At 42.0% G+C, this 23,432-nt stretch overlaps 1 protein-coding gene across 10 annotated transcripts in view; it reads left to right on the plus strand.

The window, feature by feature from the left end:
- The window catches only part of LOC147107155 (paired box protein Pax-6), a 32,122-nt gene that overhangs the window by 3,554 nt on the left and 5,136 nt on the right, over positions 1-23,432 (plus strand). For 2 of the 10 annotated variants that reach the window (XM_086008273.1, XM_086008272.1), the window contains 7 exons: positions 8,174-8,237; positions 8,551-8,605; positions 11,255-11,385; positions 11,816-11,857; positions 11,989-12,204; positions 13,102-13,267; positions 21,565-21,723. In XM_086008273.1, the coding sequence (XP_085864399.1) occupies positions 8,596-8,605; positions 11,255-11,385; positions 11,816-11,857; positions 11,989-12,204; positions 13,102-13,267; positions 21,565-21,723 (724 nt within the window). In that variant the 5' untranslated portion in view covers positions 8,174-8,237; positions 8,551-8,595. Of the gene's footprint in view, positions 1-684; positions 1,046-1,081; positions 1,205-3,502; positions 4,175-5,817; positions 5,853-8,173; positions 8,238-8,550; positions 8,606-9,753; positions 9,897-9,992; positions 10,736-11,254; positions 11,386-11,815; positions 11,858-11,988; positions 12,205-13,101; positions 13,268-15,258; positions 15,586-21,564; positions 21,724-23,432 lie in introns of those variants that run through there. The other 8 variants (XM_086008277.1, XM_086008274.1, XM_086008276.1 and 5 more) reach the window with 8 other exon arrangements.

A 23,432-nucleotide genomic window follows, 5' to 3' on the forward strand; every position in this document is an offset into this window, starting at 1 on the left:
GTTTAAAAAAAGCCCCTCTGTGCTTCACACATAACTAAATCCACATTCGGATCACACTGGTGCTATCGGTTGTTTTCTTTTTTAAATGTCATTTTGCAAAAAATGCAATCTGGCAGCAGGATAGCCCTGTAAAGTCCAAGTTAAAAGACTTATTAAAGCTGCATTTTTCTCTCTCTGTGTGGAAGGCCGGAGTTCAGTTAGTAGCTAAGTTCAGTAAAATGGCGTCACTCCGTTCCTCCTACCAAACTCAAGAGAGAGAGGGAGGGAAATATTTTTTTTTGCATGGATTCTCCCCCCCCCCCCCTCCGCAACACCCACCCACCCACCAGATAGGAAAAGCTGTCGATCAGGTGAGTTCCTGATAACTCTTTCTGTAAACATTTTAGAGAATTAACGTGTTCAGGTACAACAACAGAACTCCCAAAACAGGCCTGGTTGGGATTTTTAAATATATATATCTATCTATATTAGTGGTGCAATGATACTGAAGTCGAAAACGGTGCACCAAAGGCAATGAGGAATTCGACCCCCCCTAACAATTAGAGAATTATTGTAATGATAAACCTTGGCTACTGTGCTTTCCCATTGGCTGCTAGCGCCTATTCCTAAACTCCCAGGCTCTTTTGGGTGATGCGCTTTAATAAACCCCTTTCTCTCGGAGAATGACGTCAGTTGCATTCAGTATTTCCCTCCCTCCGCATGATTTTTTTTGTGTTGAGTGTGTGTTTAAAACTTTTTTTTTAGCGGGGCCCCCACAAAGAACACTTTGCCCCGGGGGAAATAGCGACAAGATTAAGGTCTCCTGGCCCGTATTACTGGGTGCTAATCCGGAGTGCGCTAATTGAGCTCGCCGCGAAAGAGAGAGAGAGAGAAATAAATCACCATGGTCGCCTGCGGACTTAGAACCAACTTTACTTCTTCTAATTTTGTTTGTTGATGGGAGGCGCTTTTACTTCCCCCAAAAAAAGCTACTGTCCAACTAGCTGCAGAACCAACTGATCCGAAGAGTCGAGTTCTTTTTATTGAACGCTCTCCCAAAAAAAAGGTGGAAATACATTTAAAATTGACTTCTTTTTTAAAAAGAGAGAGAGAGAGAACGGCGGGGCGGATACTCTCCTGCAAATAATCAGACTCTGACTAATGCACTATTGTTTCCAGCTAATTTGCAAAGCTTTTCGGAGCCACACCTACCAAAGGAAAACGGGTTTGTACTTTAAGAGAAAATAACACGGACATTGCTTTTGTTGCGACTGTGGGGTTTCGGCTTTGAGTTCTGTGCGAAACTTGGGAAGAGGTTTTTTTTTCGTGTGTGTATTTCTCTCCTCCTTTTGGCATACATTACCAATTCGACAAGTTTCTATGCGCTGTAGTCAAGGCCTTGCGCTTATTTCAGCGCTGGCTGGCTGGCTCCCTGTGTGTGTTTACGGTCAGAAAATAGTTACAGGTTTGAATTGTGAAAGTTCATTTTAATACAAGGACGCCTTCTTTATTTTAACACCTGCACTTTACCGGATCTAGTTGCAAACTTTAATGCGCCGGCCTGCGTCTGAATCTCCCCTCTTCTGGGATTTTTAAAATGTTGTTTTCTTGCGGTTTGAAGTCGCACTTTGGGAAAGCGAAAGGCGAGCGATCCGGTGCAACTCCCGCACCTCGCCGTGTGACCCAAGTGGTGTTTTTGCTATCAAAAAAAAAAGTAGTGGGATTTTTCTTGTGTCTGTGGCATTGCAAGGCGAGTCTTGTCCTCTTCGCCATAATAGAACGGGCAAGATTCTGCCCTTTAAGCAGTTAAAAGCGATTCCCCACCCACCCGCCTACCCACCACCTCTCTCTCTCTCTCTTTGGACATTTGCTGTGAGAGGGCCCACGTTCCCAAGCAAACTCTGCACTCGGTCACAGCGTGACCTGTAACTCCCCTAAAACAAAAACATGCATTCTGGTTTTTTTATTCCACCCTCTTCCGCCCCCCCCCCCTCCCGAAGTGACCAGTAGTTACCGGATCTCCTCGAATGTATAAAGATTGGAAATATTCCATTTGGATCCAGGACTATTGGTGTTCGGTGAGGGGAGAGGATAGCAGAAGGGAGTTGGGTCGATATTAAGAGAGTGGCAGCTCTCGCCAGGACTCGAGATGACAGTGCATGACGGGCTCGGCAGCTCATTATCCAGCTCCCATTGAGGCGTCCTTTTCAGTCAGATGCAAAGTATTTGGCAGAGTCGTTTGTCTCCGCATTGTACTTTAGTTAGGAATGCAATGGTTGTCAGTGCTCTTATTCACTTTCAAGATACTTTATTGATGAGCTCTGACTTTTAGCACTTTTCACATGTCAAGAGAAGTCAAGTGTATGCATCCACGACTTCATTTTATGCTTTGCGCGTTTCTTCAGACTCCCACCCTTCCATCGCCCTTTTTTTCTTCCTAACTGCTTGCCGTCTCTCTCTCTCTCTCTCTCTCACTCGCTCTCTCTCTCTCTCTCTCTCACACACACGCTCTATTCCAATGGGATAAATAATGGAGACACCCTGAGCCGAGACTGGTGCTACCTATGTAACCTCAAACCAGGCGCTGAGGGGTTGCTTTGCAGTGCACTGAGGTGTGCATTAATAGTAGCGCATTCAACAAATGTAGTTCTGGTGTGTGGTCAGCGGCGAGTTCATTTACTTACTTTCCCTGCGATTTTCTGGCAGCCGGCGAAATGGCACAGCCGATTGGAAATGATCAATTAAAACTAATAGAGCTTGCGCTGAGCTTCTGCAATACCGGCGGCACGGGCTCTCGGTGGAGCGTGTTAAATATGCTTTTTTTTTCACCTCCCCAACCCCCTCCTCGCTCCAAAAGTCGGAGCATCTCCTTCAGAAAAGTTGAGGTTTAACTTATTCCAGCCACAAAAAAATGCTAATAACAGCCACGGGCAAACAAAGGGCGCGTGGGAGAGGTTTGTGAGTGTTTTCTGTGCAGGCACTTCAGGCCTATTTACCAGAGCCTCGAATCCACAAAGTAAATGTGTATTTAATCAGCTGCTGTCAAGGGGACGGGAGTGCCCCTCTTTGCTCAGAACATTACCAGAGATGGGTAATTTGTGTTAATTCATCATGGACCTAAATGTATATGGGGTTTTTTTAAAGGTAAAAAGAGAATATATATATATTATAAATATCCATAGTCATTTTAAATGACTACTTTATAAAGGTCATCTTAATGTAGAGATGGGAAAAATCCATTTAAATTAAGCCCATCCATCTAATAACTGCGATTGTCAAAGCAATTGGTGCCTGACATTTTAAAAATCATTTTAGCCATCTTCCAAAACCATCCCCTGAACGAAGCAAAAAATTCTTAAAATGTTCAATTCATGTAAAATTACATTACAAAATGTATATATATTATATATATATAATAATAGTGTGTATGAAAGTTTTATCGCACGATTCGGTGCAGTAACACCATGGCCACTCACTTGGTGTTATTTCTCCGAATCCTGCGGTAAAACTTTTACACACACTAAATATATCCAGGAAACCCCCCCATGCATGCACGAAAGGCAAATGCAGCAGCGAGGACTGTCTCTTGTGCCCGCTTGCCCGGCCTGCTCGCCGTCCCCTTTGCTTTGCATAAGGAGATATTTATTTGTGTGCATTTGCATGCGGTGCATAAAACCGTGTGGAGTGATTAGTGGGTTTGAAAACGTGCATTTCCCGCTCTGGTGAGGCGCAGGGAGGAAGTGTTTTCCTTGCGGATGATGACAAAGGTCACCCTCTGCTAATGGGCCAGTGAAGTGAAGTGGAGGCGAGGCGAGGCGAGGCGAGCGCACCTCCTGAATCCAGACATACATTAATACAACTAGCACCATCAGCAATCAGCTAGGTGTGCTCTCTCTCTCTCACTCTCTCTCTCTGTCTCTCCTCTCTTGTCTTTCTGCCCTCCTCTCTCTCTCTCTCTCTCCTGTCTCTCCCTCTACCCGTGCATCAACAACTCCCTCTTTCCATAGTGACAGTAGATTTCATTGTCAATCTCTGTCCCCTTCGCAAGAATTTGCCCTATCTGTGTGTGTGTGTGTGTGTGTGTGTGTGTGGAGAAACTATAATTCACTGGCAAGTCTTAAAAAAAGTCGCCCGTCATATCCCATCTTAACTGTTAGCAGGACGTGTTGGCAGCGACGCAGAATGCCCCATAAAGGTGAGTTTATTTGCTTTCCTTATATTTTATTTATTGCACTTTTGGGGCATCTTATTTAACAATTCTTAATCGCAAGCGAAAGCTAAGTTTCCTTCAGTTCCCACCTATGATTTATTGCCTAACTCCGATTTAGTGTAACATTATTTTACACTTTAACGAGATTTTTTTTATCATTTGAAAAGGTTATTTTGAAATACTGCATTGAGCAAACGTGCACTCCTTAAGGGGGCAAATATATCGCTGGGCAATCTTTAGGAAATTCAATGGGAATTCAGCGAAATTCTCGGCCGTTGTGTGTGACCGTTCTCTCGTTTTAACTTGTGGATTATTTTCTATTCCTCTCTACCATTCATCAAGCCGTTTACTCTCTGCTTGACTTGTATTAATGACCACAGATTTATTTTAATCGGATTCGGCGGCAACGCATCCGTGTATTTTAACAGGAAAACAAATAATTTTCCGAACGATGCACCATTTAGTTAAAAAAATCCCCTTATTCTCCCCCCCCCCCACCCCCCCCCCCCACCACCACCACCACCCCTTGGGCAAATGTAACCCAGGCGTCACTAGAAATGTGTTTGAGATGCTGTAATGTGGGCTTGTCTAACGTCATTTTTTCTGCATGTTTATAAGTCGTTGATGTTTATTAATGATAAGAAAGAGTAAAATAAGTCACTTTAGGCCAAAGCTCGCTGTTTGAGGAAGGTGCAATGACCCGGCGATGCATAGTGTCAGTTTGAATTAAGCAATCAGGCGATTCATTAGAGCCGTTTGCACAGAGTGTTTCCAACTCTTCATAACTCTATACAAACGTTAGGGTTGTTTTTTTTTTAATCTAGATATTAACGTGCTTTACCTTCTCGAGAATCAATGGGCTGAGCGAGTTAGCTCCAAAAGCTACATGCGTCCCTGTTAAAACGCTAATTAATTGAAAGGAGACTTCTCTCCTCGGCACGGCTTCCATGAATTCATTCGATCAATATTTCTTCCTCCGCTTCAAACCAGATTCTAGTGTATTACAAACTTTGGGTTTTTTAAAAAAAAAGAATCATAATAGCCATTTAAAACGAGCATGGCCTGGCGAGAAAAGCCAAGTACATCAGTCTGTGATGTGTATTTTTAGGGGAGGATATTAATACGCATTCGCAATTTAGACCGAAAATTTGACGTTAAATTCCGATTCAACAAGAAGCAATAATAAGACATTTAACATTGAAGAGCTGAAGTATACAGATCTGTCTCTGTAAGATTTAAACTGCCTCAACTACTCGATATTATAATAAATTAATAAGCGCTCACCCGAACTGTTCCGCACCTCACGTTATTATAAATAAGACTTCCAATTTCTGCTGCTAAAAAAAATCAGTGCAGATTTCTCCATATTGTGGGTATAAGTGTTCCCATTACTGACTGCACGCATCTTAACAGTCAGAAACTGGGAAATAGCAGCGCAGGTGGGAATAATATTTCTACATTTTTTTTAAATGCACGAAAAGTTGGCAGTGGTTTTTTTAATGTAGAAATGTGGAGGATAAAGAGAAAAATGAAAGTTAGAAAAGGACATAGGAAACGGCGGGTTTATTGTGTCATTTGCGGGTGTGCTTTTGAGATGTAATTCAATACTTGATAACATATATCCTCAGCCAGCGTTGAAGGAAGGCAAGGCCCATGGAAAAGGGTGAGAGTTTGGCTCGAAATCGACAGTAAGATACAAAATAAGAACGATCACAATCGGTGTATTTGACGCCCGCGGTTAGACTTACATATTAATATATATATATTATATTATATATATCTATATATATACAGAAAGGGAGATACAGATACAACTCTCAGCTGGGCCTTTGAGAACTGCTTGTTCAGCACTTGTTTTCATCACTGCACCGAACAGACCATAGTAAACAGTGGGCTTAAAATACTAGCACTGGAATATGTCAGGACGCTATCAGCTGCTGATTTCTTTTTATTATGAATATTATTAATTTAAAAAGACATTTTGATAAGGCAATAAAAAGGCGTGCGAACTTTTCACAAAGTGACAAATCGCTTTTTTTTTTGCAAACCGAGTAATTAGGAAAACATTTCCGATACCGCAGAGGGGAAAAAATCCAATCACAGTCAAAAAAGAAATCTTTATTTTTTTGTTGTTATTATTGAAGAAAATTGTTGCAAATGTAACGGCCCTTGCTTAAAGTGAGAAAACACAAATGATCTTTCTCGGAGTCTCCGGGACTGGCTGCAGTTGGAGAAGTTAAGCGCCCGGGTATCTCCTGCTCGCCTGAGTTCTGGAGTAATCAGGTAGCCACCCTTCCTTGCTGTCAATATTTACGCAGGGAAGTCTGCATGCTGAGAGAAAGTGTTTGTTTGAAGTTTATTTTTTTTGGTGTGTGTGTGTGTGCAGGAATAGATGACAAAGCTAGTCTATAAATTATTTTCCGCTGGTGTGTAATGAATAGAAAGAAGAGGGGAGAGAGGAAAGGCGAGCGTTGGAGAATTTAGCTCAAGATGTAATAGTGGGGTGGGGGGCACAATATGCGTTATACTTATGGTGGCAAAAGCAAAAAGAATAAAGTATTTCGAGAAAGAGAAAATGAAAGCTGGTCTATTTCGTTATTGTACCCCTCTTTTACCAAACCCCTTGAATAGATCCTTTATTGTGATTGTCTTCTCGCAATTGAGCGCCCCACGGAGCTGTTGTGTCTTTTTACAACCCTTAACAACCCATACCAGCAACACAATTACCTCCAGATACTCATAACAGAAATTACTTGTTTTATTTCGGGAGGTGGTGGGGGGGGGGGGAGTGATGGGTGGAGTGAGAGGGAGGGGGGAAATAAAGCAACCCCCCCCCCTCCCCACAAAAAAATAATTCTACACAGTCACTGTTCGATGTTGAAGAAAGTTTGTCCTTCTATCTTGAGTGAGTGTGAGTTGAAGAGTGCACTGCGTTTAACTGGACGCTGTGTGGCTGGCTGGGGAGCCTAGGAGGGAGGGAGGGAGGGAGGGAGAGAGAGGGGGGGGGCTTGCTCTCTGAGTTTGGGCTGTAAGCAGAATAGAAAGCATTGTTCACTTTCTGTAGTCTTTGTCGATCAGTTCTGACCCCCTCCCGTTACTACTTTTTAAGCACTGAGGCGAGGTAGACAGCGTGTGTCAGAATACCTAAGCATAAAAGAAGATCTAAAGACCAGGGAAGAAAGTTAATCAAGAGTAACTAAGTTCAGAAGTATCTTATAGAGTACAGTACATTAAGAAGTTTTTTTTTGGTGGAAGCCTAGTCTGTTGAGCCCAAAAGAAAGCACAGAACTCCTGGGCTATCCAAAATAAACAGTGCAGAATAATATACGGTATTTGCATCGGCGAAACACCACAGAGGTTTACAATAAGGCGCGTCCCCCCCGAAACCAGACACGAAATAACTGAGTTTAAATATATTTCCAAGGTATTAAAACACGAGACCACTTTCCACGCATGCCCCTGACGCTATGAGACAGCGCGACTGCACTGGTCAGCTTCACCATTAAGAAACTGAAGCAATAAGACCGGGGCCACTCTCTCACACACAACAAGAAACCCGTGTGAGGAGGCAAAGCACTTTCGGACGGGCCTCGGTCAAAGTTCCTGAGTTGAATAAAATTGGGTGTTTTCACTGTGGGCGATGTAAGATAGAATTCGGGCGGAAATTCTTACCTCCCTCTTCAAAGTATCTGATAGGTGGTGGGAGTTGGGGGTGGGGGCGGGGGGTGGTGGGGGAACTTTGCACAAGAGAGGTACATGGTCATAAAAGGAGCGGTCCCCATTGCTATGTTTGTCCAACCTTTACGCGACCCAGTTCCAAGGCCAAATGCCTTTAAACAGTCAAATTGTTGCGGAGTGATCGGATGCATATTCTGGCTAAATAGGGAAATTCAGGGAACTGCACCAATAATATAATTTTTTTTTTTAAAAAGCACCCACCAGGTTACCATAATAAACTTTTTTTTTTGCTTTTTTTTCCAATAGAGGGAACACTTTAACTAGTGACAAACAGATGTCTGTGGTCACAGACTGCCAACACAGCTTTCAGGCAAGTTTTGAAATATTATTGCTTTCAATCATTCGGGCAGCATTTAAAAATTGAAAATTCCAAACAAACCTCAATGCCAGCAAGCGATTGCTTTGTATTAAACACACACACACACATATATAAATATAATATATAGTGTGGCCGCTCGCGGCTTCTGCGAAAGATACTTGTTTAGTTTTTAGCAATTATTTTTTTGTAATTGTGCTCTTTATAGAGCATTTCAGAGTCAGCTTTCTCAGCGATGATAGGTGTTTCCAAAAACCTTGTTGTCTGTGACTTGACCCTGATTAACGCATACTTTTATTACTATTAGAATACGATAAGCAAGCCACGTGGGACACTGGTGTAACAATTCAACATGCAGAACAGTAAGTGATGCTCCATGTGCTTATATCAGTCACCGAGAATTGCCAAACATTAATGTGCGTAAAGAACAGGTCGCTCCCCCCCCACCACCCCCCGTACTTCAAGTGTTAAGTCCAAATATGCAGGTTCCATAATTAATAATAATTGTAAAAAAAAAACACACGTTTAAATTAGCTACCCAGCCAGACTTTCGCCGGCAGTTTCTCGCTTCAGTGTTGTAAGATTGCTGGCATATAACCGTTGTGACTGTCAGACAGGGGCCGTGTTTGAAGGGGGCTACCAGTTATTTGTTGTCAGTAGATGTCGTGCTAAAGGCCAAACAGAAACGACTCCCTGAATTTACTGACCACTTGAACAGAGAAAAAAAAAGAATACGCGCGATTCCCTTCCGTTACCTGTGGACCCTAAGAACGCTTTGCTTTTCTGCCTCTCGAACCTCACCACAGAACTGAATCTGCAGCTTTGCTAGCGCGCGAGTTCTTTGTCCATTTCCAATCACGGCTGCTTTCTATCCGGATATTGATAATATTTAATCTCAGGCATTTGCTCCAAATTTCACACCCCGCCCCCTCCCCCCCATCCCCCCAAAAATAATCTATTATTTTTGTTTTTGGAAAATACATTAGTTGCGAAAGCAAATTAAAACCGCTCCAAAGTACCATCAGAATATCCACTGAGAACGGAAGATGTAACTAAAAGTTCAATATAATGGGATTAATTGAAATGGGATGTGTGTGTGTGTGTGTATGATCGAGTAAGCTGGTGTGCGAATTGCTGAGGAGATATCATTCGGCTGAAGCCTTTAGTTTGTTTAAAGGTCGCGGCGGGCACTGCGGGCTTTGTGCTAATAACTCCTGGGTGTATATGCTGCATAGCATCCAAATTGCCACCATATGTTTTCGTATTAGATGACTCGCAATAGAATACATGGCGCATAATCATTGCCACTGGGCGATTCCCGCACGCCCCAGCACAGAGATTAATACAGTGATTAAGATGTACTTTTTTTTAAAGTTCTGTTTGTACGATCTCTTTTAAAAATTAAAACTTGCATGTGGAAGTATTGGGGTGGGGGTGGGGGAGGGGGCGGGATGGGGTGCAGTCAAGGCCTGGGCATGTGTGAGTCAGTGTAAGGTACACTGCTTAATGTACACAGAGCCTTTTGATGGGGAACTCGATACTCCCACACGTCAGTTCTCCAGGTAGCTGAGGCTGACTGTTTCGTTTAAAAGAATCGCACCTTTTGCTGTTGTTTGAGAATGCCCAGCTCGTTTCAGAACTGATGGCTGTGTGGTATGTGAATTTAATGGATCGTTTTTTTTTAAAAACGATATCATAGTTACAACACTTGTATTTCAAATTTATGTGAAAATTGTACTTTTGGCTTTCCCCAAAAAAACCTGCATTATTTATCATTAGTTTGATTTTTTTAAATTAATGTCCAGGGCAGGATTAAGGGAGTTAAAGTGTAATTATGGACTCCTGGTTCTAATCAACGAAGACATTTTAAAGCTTAAAAAGGCTATAAATATGTACTGTATGTGCTTTGTAAAAAAAAAAGTTCAATGCATGTGATTATTTTATTAAATTTAAATGGCTAGCGTTTTTGCATCTTTAAACAGTGTTGAATTAAGTAGGGCGCGCGTCCCCGGTGTCGTGACCGCGCCTAGCCCCCCAGGCAACATTAAAATGAAGGCTTCCTTTAAGGGTAATGAGGATAGTGCAAGACCCTATGAATGATATACAAATGCGGACAGAAAGGGACGTTTTACCATGCTACCATTTGTCGTGACGATGCGATTTTCAAAGTGGAACAGTGTCATAAAGTGACATGCCTGCCACAAGTGTTTGGGACTGATCTTTTCAATTATCCTTCCGTGCACTATCCAGGGAGACTTCCGCTTATTTCTAGAAATTAAGCTCAAAGTTGACGTGCAGCTAGTTTGATTTTCGAGACAAATGTCAGCAAGCCTCATCAGATTGCCTCCCCTGCTATATTCGGAGCTTATTTATGGCTAAGTGGTTGGGCTTTGTGGAGCCAATTTAGCAGGCGCTCCTCGGGAGAGGAGAACAGGTTCTCTCCATAAGCCGGGAGCTTCCTCCAGGGACACGGTTACCAGCCTGAGTTTCAGGTTAGGAGTCTCCATACGCTTACAATTACTGTCCCTTCTCTGGGTGTGTTTTTTTTTTAAGAACGCAAAGAAAATGGCTTGTTTTGGTGCATTGGGGCATCTGTTGTAATTTCGGGAAGATAACGTGTCATCGGTAATCTTGGATCCAGTTGAGTTTGCATTGTCAGTTTAAGAGGAATTGATAGTTGCTCGATTAGGCGCTCTCTCGTTCAATTTAGTGAAAATCTTGCTTGTGTTGGCTTTCTCTGGTTTAATGCAGTGTCCAGGTTGAGTGGTCTGTTGCTTTTCTTTTGGTTAGAGGATTTGTAAGCACACCGACGCTTTCGTTGCTCGTAAGGTATTCTGTTTTTGATTGGCAGTTTTCGTGTTTAGAGCAAGAGAGCGCGTTTATAGGTCAGTTTTTTTTTTGCAATTGGGATCTCCGGCGGGATTAAGGACGGGCGCTGTGAGCAGCGGACTTCGCTGAATGTACCTCTTCGCCTCGGCCGTTGAATATGTTCGCTGTTGCTCTACCCCTAGGTCACAGTGGAGTGAACCAGCTCGGCGGTGTGTTTGTTAATGGTCGACCATTGCCTGACTCGACCAGACAAAAAATAGTGGAGCTTGCTCACAGTGGAGCTCGACCCTGCGATATTTCAAGGATCCTCCAGGTAAAATTATATCTGTGTGTCGTTAATAAGTATATATTCAGATCATTGCAAAATCGAACTAAAACGCATGCAAGATGTCACAGTGTTACTATTGCATATGCAATCAGCTTATTGAAACATTTTCTAGAAGGGGTTTTCTACAATCCAAAAATGCTTCCTAAAAATTGCATTCGTACCTTCAAAGTAATTTCTTTCACAATTGGCAAGAAAAAAGCAAGAAATTATCTTGAAATGATTGAGAAATGGTAAGATTTCCCCCTGCCATTTAAGGGTTTATTTTTGTATTGTAGACCCAATGTTGATGCAAAAAAAAATTAAGTTTGAAACTTTTTTTTAAAAATAACTTTGGCACGCGCCTGAAATTCTCTTGAAATCGATGCAATATTGGTCCGTTTCCCATTGCCATTTAAGGTATATTTTTGTATTGTAGACCCATGCTGATGCAAAAGTCCAAGTAGTGGATAATCGAAAAGTAAGCTCACCATTGTTTAACTATATTTATATACCTGTATAAATATATATTATCAAACAAAAAGAGCCATTTTATTTGTAAAACTTTTTTTTGATGTATGTGCTTTCCTTTTTTTATATATATGCATATAGGTCTCCAACGGTTGTGTCAGTAAAATCCTGGGCAGGTATTATGAAACTGGATCCATCAGACCCAGGGCAATCGGAGGGAGCAAGCCAAGGGTAGCAACTCCCGAAGTTGTGTCCAAGATCGCTCAGTATAAACGCGAATGCCCGTCAATCTTTGCCTGGGAAATTCGAGACAGATTGCTTTCTGAGGGGGTCTGCACGAACGACAATATACCAAGTGTGAGTAAAACATTTAATTCACTTTTAACGGAGGGAAGGCTTTATTTATTACCGCTAACGACTGCACACATAAAGGATGACCTATTTGCTCATACATTTTTTTAAACTATATGTGTGATTTCATTAACAAGCAGCGAAGGGGGGGGGGGGTGGGGAATTAAAAAAAAAACCGTTCTCCCGCAGACGTCGATTTTTCATGAAATTAACATTGCTGGCGAATTTTAACTCATAGATTATGGCCATTTAAGATGGAGTTTAAATAAATATTGCCATCTTTCTTCGATGGATAAATATGCAGTGATATGAAGCGAATTTGTTTAAATCCAGCGATAATATAATGATGTTGTAATCCTGGTTGCAGTGATGATTTGAAAGATTACTCCTGGATTTGGTAGTGATTATTGGAGGAGTGTGAAAAGCTGGCTGTTCACTATTTAACAGTGCAACGCGCGCAATCACTTGGTGTAGACCCAGTCACAACTTTGTGTTAGTTCATATGTATTAATTAAACCCGATTTTGTGATTGATTTCATTTTGCGCTGCTTATTGATATGAACGCATATATTGTCAAACCTTCACCTATATACTTCACCTATGAGCATTCAGTCGAGACTGAACTACCCTAGTGCCTCATATGAAATGCATTTCATGGATCAATTAGTATAGATTAGATAACCATAATTCTTGTCTGTTTAACATTAGTTTAGTAGAGGATTAATCGCGCGCGCATTTGTGCATTTCAACATTCAAACTGATCACTTTAAGGGGCAAGATATTTAAGAGTCACAGACCCGAAACGTTAATCCTGTTTCTCTCTCCACGGATGTTGCCGGACCTGCTGAGTGTTTCCAGCATTTTCATTCATTGTTATTTAAGAAGTGTCTGATTTGCTTTCAGGTGTCATCGATTAACCGAGTCCTTCGCAACCTGGCTAGCGAAAAGCAACAAATGGGAGCGGATGGGATGTATGATAAGCTGAGGATGCTGAACGGGCAGACAGGTGCATGGGGTACCCGGCCTGGCTGGTATCCGGGCAGTTCGGTCCCAGGGCAGCCAAACCAAGGTAAGGGATGCTGCGGGGCGACACATGCACTTTAACTGGCTGGCGGATAACCCAATGTAGAGCGTTCCTGGATGTGTAGATAGATGGGCAGATATAGTGATGCTCGGATGTGCGGCTATTCCGGGCAGGTGTTCAGTCAAGTAATCCACACAACTCGTTAAGATGAACTTCTAAGTAAATGACAGGATAAAGATCCAATCAAGCAGTTCAGGTGTGCCTGATCCAACCAGCTTTGTATGGTAGAGCATGTTTATCTTTGGCATTTGTTTGTCATCTGTTCTCAGTGCCAAGATTCAGTGGAGTTCAGATTCCTCTACTGCCACTGCCTCTGTTCTTTTTTTTCGTTCAAGAGGTCAATTTATTGCATTCGACAATTACATTCAGACTAATACCTAAAAAAAACGGTAAAAACGCTGCAATCATTGTGAGAAGAGAAAGTCAGGGCAAATAGGCAATACATATGAAACCAAAGGATGCATTTTCTATGCGAAGTAACAATGGCGCTGTGCACGGCGACCCTTGAAAGAATTTTTTTGCTCCATTTCAAGGTTTAATTCGAGTCAGACCTTTTTTTGAACACTGAAACCGTCCAACCCGTATAGCGGGCAAATCACGTAATCACAAGCGTGCCCGCTATAAGCGGCGGGGACTTTATCGGCGCTATACCGGCCAACAACAACTTGCATTTAAATTGCGCCTTTAACGGAGGGAACCCGTCCCCAGGTGCTTAGCAGATTAACAGCTTGTTCCGTTCAGGTGAATTGCTCAAATCATCCCGCTCATGCGGCCCTGTTGTATCCTCCCATCTCCAAGTTCAGACAACAACTAGATAAATTCATGCGCGGGATTGTTACATTGCTCCGATACTCTACAATCAGAGCGGGTATGGCGCCAGTGTTATTTCCATTCAATTGGCCAAAGCATTGCTTCCACTGTCCTAATTTTTAAAAATAACGATATTACTCATTATACACACCTACAAATTCAGAATGAAACTTAATAATTACGTTGAATGCTAATATAAAGGGTCTAGTTTAGCATCTTAAGTTTCACCCTTTTATATTTCAATGGCTAAACATCACCTGCAATTAAAAACAAGCTTAAACTGTGCAACAGCGCTGATCGTAAGTCGGAAAATCGCATCATTGTTGTAAATAGTGCGGCCTTTATCGACCCCTCGGGAGAACAGTGAATGTAAACGGGTTAAACGGCGCAATGAAACAGTCAGTTGCAAAGCCCCAGAGAGGTATGTAGAAAGTATTAATTCTTGAAAAATACATTCTGATCATTGGTAAATGTTTTTTTTCCCCTTGATCACTTTGCCTGAAGGTTAGGGGAGGCTGAAAATATAGTTAGCAAGAGCAAGCGAAAGGATGCCTAGTGCAAATTAAGTGACCATTTCTGTTAACTACACAACCACTCTGTTGACAGCACAGGAACCACACAACTCAGAACACAAACAACCCCCGGGCCAGTCATTCTGGAGAATAAATTGAAATACATATCTAGTTTTTTTTTAAAAACCTACAGTGCTTGATATAATTCTATTCTTTGAAGTAAACCATATTCCAATATTTGAGTAACCTTACAAGAACACAGGTGGAAGTGGTTCTAAGACCTTACATTATTATAGATAACCTTCTTCGCCTTGATGTCAACTGACGAGCTGACGTTGTTCATGTTTAAGGTTTAGCCCCTGTTTATTATCGCGATAGCAGCGAGATAGTTTGCAGTGTAATTGGATGTGATGTTACTGGCTGGGGTGGGGGGGGTGGGGGAGAGAATGGCGAGTGAATCATTTTCTGTATCCTGTGTGTCATTAGTGAGCCTGTGCGTGACAGTCATCAGCCTGGGGAGGAGGTGTCCCGTCTACAACCTGCTTTTTGTTCGCAGAATCAGCAACAGTGTGCGGAATATATTGTACAAAGGATGTTTCTGCCACACGCAAGAATTTGTTATGGGAACAATTCTGTCGCTATGTAATTGCTCATTAGAGAGCGTTTTGTTTCTCATTAAGCAACATGAATAAGCGTCTAGTTCTAGGAGACAGCTGTAGAAATGTTACACATGAGACCCCTGGACACCATATCGCACCACTTGCCAATTAGACATGTCAGCTTTCTGAGAAGCAAACAATATAAGAAGGGCACTAGAAAGATACACAGCAGCGCATTGCTTTCTGTAAAATATCCCCAGCTTGTTATAGCACTCTTAATGAAGCCATCGACACAACGAACAACGAGTGTATTGCAACACAAGGGCGCTTCAACAGTCCAGAGTCCAAACTTCTAAACAACTTTAACTCGCCACTCATCAGAGTAAGAGGACAAATAAACCTGAGAATGCAACCATTGCTGAGAGGCTGGGTAGCCGAGTCATTGAGTGTGAAAGTACAGTCGTTTCCTTCTGGTGCCTTGAATAGATCTATATATGAAGTGTAGGGAGACACCAATATTAACTAAATAGCTGACATTTGCATCCAATGTTATTATTTCAAAATCGTGTGTTTTTTTTTAAATTTCGATTTTATTGTACTTACTGTACAGCCCGCTGTGAATTATATGTGCGAATACAAGAGGTCACTGGGCTGGTGTAATTTGAATATATTGTTGGATAAGGTGATTATAACTTTTTTAAAAGAAAAAATATACTTTGTTATTGCAATTGCTTTAATGTAAAAAGACGAGCCAAATTTTATTTCTGCTATAGGTCAAGATTTAAATAACGGAGAAAAATCATTTCAATATTTCATTTCATTCTATGCTGTTTTTAAGAGCAGGGCTTGGGCCTGGTTCGTTTGGGCTAGAAACCCGAAGTGACTGTTGAGGCTGTCTAGATATTTTAGGTGAATTGTGTTGATTGGAATCCCTAGGGATAGCGAGGGAAATCCAAACTTGTTTACGGCAATTACATGGTAATGATGTCGGTGGAGGTGGGATTTACTTGACAGTTGCTTTGAGTGGTTAGGACCGTGCACGCCGCGGGCGGAATCATGTCGAGCTTTGAGTGCTCTACATTCGGACCCTTGATCGTTGTTTAATAAATACACACAGTCTCCGCCAGACCTTAATGAGCAACTGTCAATGCGGGCCTTAAAAAATACTGTACACTGCTTGGGAACACACACAACAAATGTCTTCAGAGCAACAAATGTTTACAGACACGGCATTGTAGGATCAAACAGAGGTCATTCGGCCCATCGTGCCGGAGCCTGTGCTCTCCAATTGGTCCCACTCACCCACCCTTTCTCCACAGCCCTGTAAATGTTGCCTTTTCAATCGTGCTTCTTGCTAACTCTATTTTGAACAATAGAATGTGCGCAATATTACGCTGCTATCAACAGCACTAAAACATTATCTGGCCATCATCACACTGCTGTTTGTGGGAGCTTGCTGTGCGCGAATTGGCTGCCACGTGTCTAACATTATAAGAGTGACTGCACTTCAAAAAGTGCTTCATTGGCTGTGAAAGGGCTCTGGGACGTCCCGAGGACGTGAACGGCGCTATAGAAATGCAAGTCGTTCTTTGACTGTATTCAATTTACCTTCACCTGATCATGAAATGTAATCATTTCTTTCACGTGAAACAGTGGGGTTGTTTTACCAATTGATAGCCGTGTTGTATCTGAACAGTTTTCAGCAGCAATGCCTTTATATCATCTGTTTCTGAAGTCATTTCTAAATCGAAACAATTTATAATTTAGGCGGAGTTATAGCAGATTTAAAGTCAAACAGCTTAAAAAAAAATCTCAACCTTAATCTCATTATCAATTCCGGCCATTAACTTTCCTTCTTCATGGACAGATTGTAACACCGATAGCAATCGTGTAATCACAATTGCCTCTGTTACATAGTCCTGGAAAGATCACAAGGAAAGTTTGAATCTCCTCTTACCTGCGTCTAAAATTGCACTGAAATAAACAAAATATACAAAAATGTAAACATTTTAGCCAATAAAAAAATACGAAGTCATTTCGTTTCGTTTTATGTTTATTGAATATTTTATACTCTGGCCAGCTGACTCTGGCTGCATTTCGAAGTGATCTGAATTTGTACAGCACTTGGTTAGAAATCGAGTGTGTTACCTCTGAATGCCAGACGCCGTGTCAATGAGCAATGTGCAACACGTTAAGAATCAGACAGTAAAAAATACACCGTATTAAAATGACATTTTTCGCCACAGGTTGAGGTGAATAAAACGCAAATAAACTATTAAAGGAAGCCAAACTGAGTTCTGGGGCTTTCTCTGTTAACGTTTTATTTCAATTAGCATTAAAAAAAATTCATGCAAGCGAGATTATTGGAAATAGGAGAAAGTCTCATTTAATATCTCGTTTAAAACACACGGAATAATATGAGGAGGCAGTGATTGGTTTAAAATCCAAGTTCGAACGACTGCTCCTCTCTATCTAACTGGTCTCTAAGTCTTTGTATCTTTGACCGATAAAGCGAAGTTGCGCAGATGTGTGTCCCAAATAATAAGCGGGACCCCTTTTCGAATGTCCACACTGCTTCTTAATGCTGCCCCCACCTCGTGCCCGGGATGTTTGAGCAGATTTTTAAAAGTCCATTACTCGAAGCACAAGTCAGGGTTAGGTCTCATCGGGGGGAATATGGTTTCAAGCTGATTCATGTCAACCAGCAGTGGAAAAAAAATAATGTGACAATAGTCTAAGAGAGACATCTCTATCAACCCTACCCTTCAATCAGGGGAGTGGGACATTCTCCAGCGAATTAGGGTTTAAGGATCGCTGTGACAGGTTTTTTTCTTATCTTTTTTTCCCTATAGGGCTAAAGCCTTCTATAGGATTTAGACACTTTCCCTTTCACAAGGTTTATAGTGAAGGGCAGAGTGTTTCTCATCTGAGCCGGAGCGCTGAAAAGTGCCGCAATTGGTTTGCTATCTCCTTGCTTGTTTTCCGCGTGAATGATTAAGACACTAAGAAACTAAGGAATTATTTTATTTCCCAGCGCCTTATTGTAGACAACAAATCCTAACGCCAGCGTCAGTGGGTCTGGCTGTGGGATAATAGGACACACATTTATCCTTCTTTTTACGGATTAACTCTCAGGAGTAACAGCACCAGGGACCGGGGTATTCAATTGGTTCTTTAGGAGATTTCAAAACGCCCTCCCCCTAAAAGAGGCATAAAAGAAAGATAACTGAATTGTCTGTCGTTTGGTGTGTGTGTGTGTGTTTTTAATTCCTGTACCCCCTTTATATCAAAGACAACCAGGAATAATAGGGTTGAGGCAGTTGACAACATTGTTAGGTCTCCGTTCACCTGTATTCAAATATAGTAGAAGGTTGAACGTGGGATGTTTCAGAACAGAACTGTACATTTACTTCATGTCGTCTCTTGTTAAACGTAGTTTTAAAACGCAAGATGCAAGAGTCAATATTGTATTCAATTTGGACTAACGGTTGGGAGCGCTCCGCATCACTTTTTTTCATTTGAAGTTTAACAGCAGGGTTTGATGATTTATTCACCTTAATTTACGATTGGGTACCGTGCACTGTTCGTTTACAGAGAGAACTGAGAGCTTGCGTATGCGGTTCGAAACAGGTCAGGAAAGAAGCGCTCGGGAATGTAGCCACGACATGTACGAGAATGATTGGGGACAGCGAATACTCCTCGAATAGACAATCGGGCATTTGGGGAAAGTGGTTAGGAATTCGTTGAAGGACAGAATTGTGCTCCACTTCTGGCAGTCGGCTGAATAGAAAAGAAAAGCAAATAGCTCAAGATGTTATCATTTAATTCGGGCTTTCGATCAAGTGCAGGAAAAGAAAAAAACGTACGGGTTGCAAATTCGCCCTCCAAAATTGTACACTTTGGAGGCCGACCATGTTAAAGGTAGAAACAATGAATGGAGATAACTGCATCGACGCAAATATTAGCTTGAGTCTTCAAAAAGCCATGCAGTGACATAGGTTCGCTGTGGACAAGAGTGTAATGGAATGTGCTGACTCCAGCCGGGTAGTTTGCAGTCTACAGCAAGCGAGCTCAACACATGGCAAAATCATGTTTTAAAGGGGAACCATTGCAACACCAATCCGTGTGAAGATTTGAATGTTCTAATCTTAGCTAAGTGAGATTTTTCTTTTTCCCGTTGAGTACACAGGTCAGTGCATAGAGCCCCATTCACACTGCTCCTGCCCATTCTCCTCCTATAGAATGTATAAGCCTAAATGGCGTTGGACAGTCCAACTCACAGGACAGTGATTAATGATAGCGTCGCACAAAGGTTAACATACTTCAGTGAAAAGTCTGTTGACTGTGATCCTTGTGCGACAATGTGGAGCACTGCCCGCCTGAAGAGAATCCTTTTGTTGCCTTCCCGCGATAACCAGCGATTGTATTCTCAAAATTCTGCCCACGAAAATTTGCCAACCTTCTGGCCCGGGACTTTAATAGTTTCCGTCTTCTGCTGGCATTGTGCGCCTGAAAGGCTATTCAAGTGTTGGCGGCCACGGCAATAGACATAAAAAAAACGCCCATATGGTGGTCAGAAACATAGACAAAAAAATCTCCAGTTTAAGGGAAATTCCTTAATCTTCAGAGTGTAGCTTTGCCAGATTTCTGTAAATTCCTAATAGGCCACTTTTAAAATACAAGTAGAACAGAACCAGATCATTCTTATTAATTAGCAATTATCTGGATAAAGAAATCGGGGGGGGGGGGTGATATGGTAAAGCATTGATTTCGATGGACACAAAAATTCTCATTGGGTTTCGACCCGAATCGCGCTTTAAAAGGATTCGATCAACCATGAATCATATGAAAATTGTTATCTCATAAACCTTGCAAAAATGTCACTGAGTAGTAATATTGACAGATGTTTGCAGGATTGTGCCTGCATTGTTGCAGGAGTTTACTAATATGGAGTATGTGCTGACAGTTACTCTTGTTTTAGTTGTTCAGCCATTCAATATAGCTCTGCCCTATTCGAGGCAAATATGAATCTGGATAATCGACTCTGCCTCGGTTAACCAGAGTGTTAAGGCATCAGCTCTGGATTTATTACAGCACTCGTCACAAATTCTGTTCCTTTTTTTTTAAAGTACTTATGTATCACAAGTAGTGAATAGTGGTTTCTTCTAAATATAAGAAAATTATAGGCTGTTATTACTGATGATATAATTGCACCCATGCTCAGCAACAAGAGGCCAAGATTATGAGCTTTCATGTAACGTTCTCGTTAAAGCAACGAATGGAGAAAGTCTGGAGTTTGAGCTTCTGGAATGTACAGTCTATAAAGTTAGTAAGTAACTTGGCAGGGAAGGATTTCATTAGAATAACTGCAATAGGAAACACAGACCAATTACTAGGAATAAATAGGAGTGAAGAGGAAATTCTAGGGTCACCCTCGTACTATAGATGCACGTTTCAAGTCGTTGCTTGCAGAGAATCTGAATAGTGCAATGGTTAGATCGGAGTTAGACTGTTGAGCGTAGCAACAAATGACTTCTGCACTGACATTTAATGCTATGCAGATTAGCTTTCGCCTAACACCAAAGAACATTCTGTGCTAAATTTAGTAAGTTGTTAGAAGGTCCAAAATAGCCTGGCTATTTTTAAAACGTGACTTTGCACTGAGCTGGCGTTGCACTACAGTGAGCCTACCTGCTCCAAGTGGTTTCACACCTGGCTGTAGTAATCAGATGGCATATTGGCCCAGGAGAATACTGCCGGCTCCCATCCAGGTCCATCCTGGTACAAAGGCACTGAAGCCCCAAGAAGCATGGCCCATTCTATATGAATGCTTGAAGTTTCAGTATCCCCTTCGTATCTTTCAATTTCAGGTCACTTTCATAAAGGGCAAATCCAATCAGCGATTCGTTTTTTTGGTTAATTGAGAATTGCATAGAATACAATAGCACAGAGACAAGGGCATTCGGCCCAACCAGTCTATGCTGGTAGAGAGAATGGCCGGTCGTTGGGGGTTGGGGTGAATATAATGAGGTACAATTAAAATAAATTAATGGGGGGGGGGATTGAATGATTTCAAGATATTCAAACACGTTGAGCTTTTATACCTTTAAATGTAGATTAAAAGAACAATAGGGGAAGGGGTTGCATTATTAAATCACGGTTGTATTTTGAACAGACTGCACAGTTATAGCTTGAGATGCAAATGTCATTTGAGAAATGCTTTTATTCGGGCACAGTCGCGAAGGAAGCTGTTGATTGTGCTCCGTTACTAAGACACATATTCCCACTGACCACGCGCTGTAGCCCGTTAAGAAAGCCGAGTGGCTTTAATTTGTGGTTGCTTCCTCCCTTCTTGCTCCAGATGGCTGTCAGCAACAGGAAGGAGGCGGCGAAAATACTAACTCCATCAACTCAAACAGCGACGATTCAGACGAGGCGCAGATGAGACTTCAGCTCAAGAGGAAACTGCAGAGAAACAGAACATCCTTCACCCAGGAGCAGATCGAGGCCCTGGAGAAAGGTAATGATTGGGGAGCGGGGGAAAGAACAGAGAGAGAGAGAGAGAGAGAGAGGGAGTGAGAGAGAGTGGGAGTGAGAGAGAGAGAGAGAGAGAGGGAGGGAGTGAGAGAGAGAAAGAGTGAGAGGGAGTGAGAGAGAGAGAGAGAGAGTGGGAGTGAGAGAGAGAGAGAGAGAGAGGGAGTGAGAGAGAGAGAGAGAGAGAGTGAGAGAGAGAGAGAGAGAGTGGGAGTGAGAGAAAGAGAGAGAGAGTGGGAGAGAGAGGGAGTGAGAGAGAGAGAGAGAGAGATGGAGAAGTGAAATCCCTGATCTATGCGGATGACCTGGTTCTGCTGTCTCCCACAGAACAGGGATTACAGCAACAACTAGACCTACTCGACAAATACTACCAAAATTGGGCCCTAACAGTAAATCTAAAGAAAACCAACATCATGATTTTTCAAAAAAGGCCCAGGTGTCAGGAAAACAAATACCAGTTTACTCTCAGTGATACCATCATAGGACACACTATGAGCTACACTTACCTTGGTCTAACCATTACAGCATCAGGGAGCTTCAGCATAGCAGTGAATGCACTAAAAGAAAAAGCCCGAAGAGCCCTATATGCAATAAAAAGAAAATTCTACAACATCCAAATCCCAATCAAAATCTGGCTCAAAATATTTGACAGCATAATCGTGCCCATTGCGCTGTACGGTAGTGAAGTATGGGGCCCACTCAATCACCATAGCTACACTAAATGGGAAAAACACACAATAGAAGCCCTACATGCAGAATTTTGCCGAAGCATTCTTCGCACCCAAAGGAAAACACCAACAAATGCATGCAGAGCCGAACTAGGCAGATACCCACTGATAATAAACATCCACAAATGAGCACTAAACTTCCTAAATCACCTCAAATCTAGCTCCCCAGACACCCTTCATTTTAAAGCCTTCCAGACCCAAGAGCTAAACCCAGAAAAGAGTCCCCTGAGTCAGCTGCTACTGAAACTAAGTACTCCTACTCAGCCGGACCCTGACCAGTCCCAGACCAACACTGCCGTCCAAACACCAATCCGAGTGAACCAAATCATTAAACAATGCAAAGAAACCTACCTGGAACATTGGAACAATGTAACCAAAAGCCAAAGCAGATTAGAATGTTACCGGGCCCTAAAAAGAGAATATAAACTGGCAGACTATCTCTCGACCATCAGAGACACAAAACAGAGACAGACCCTCACCAGGTACAGACTAAGCGACCACCAACTGGCAATTGAAAAAGGAAGATACAAGAAATCCTGGCAGCCTAGAGAGAATAGAATATGTGATCAATGTCTGGCCGGCGAGGTTGAGACAGAGATGCATTTCCTCCTAAAATGCGAAAAATTCAACACAACAAGAAACATATTATTTGACAAGCTCAGCCAAACAACCCCAGATTTCAAAGAATTGGATAACCTGTCAAAATTAAGATTAGTCCTGGGAGAAGGAGACAGACCATACCTTGGTGCCAAATATGTAACAACATGTCACAACCTGAGGACTGTTTAAAATTAATACTGAATGTACCCAACGATGTTCAACGACTTTAAATTAATATTGTTTAAACTAATATCGTATGTACGCAACGAAGGTCAAAATTGTTTGACACCTACAGAATGTTGGAAAACTGTACTTTTTGTTATGTAAGCTTTGGCAATATGGTTCCCTGTAAACTTTCATGCCAATA

The sequence above is a fragment of the Somniosus microcephalus genome, chromosome 15 (assembly GCF_052327205.1).
Source record: "Somniosus microcephalus isolate GS21.2 chromosome 15, FLI_Smic_1.0, whole genome shotgun sequence".
In the NCBI taxonomy this organism is placed as follows: domain Eukaryota; kingdom Metazoa; phylum Chordata; class Chondrichthyes; order Squaliformes; family Somniosidae; genus Somniosus; species Somniosus microcephalus.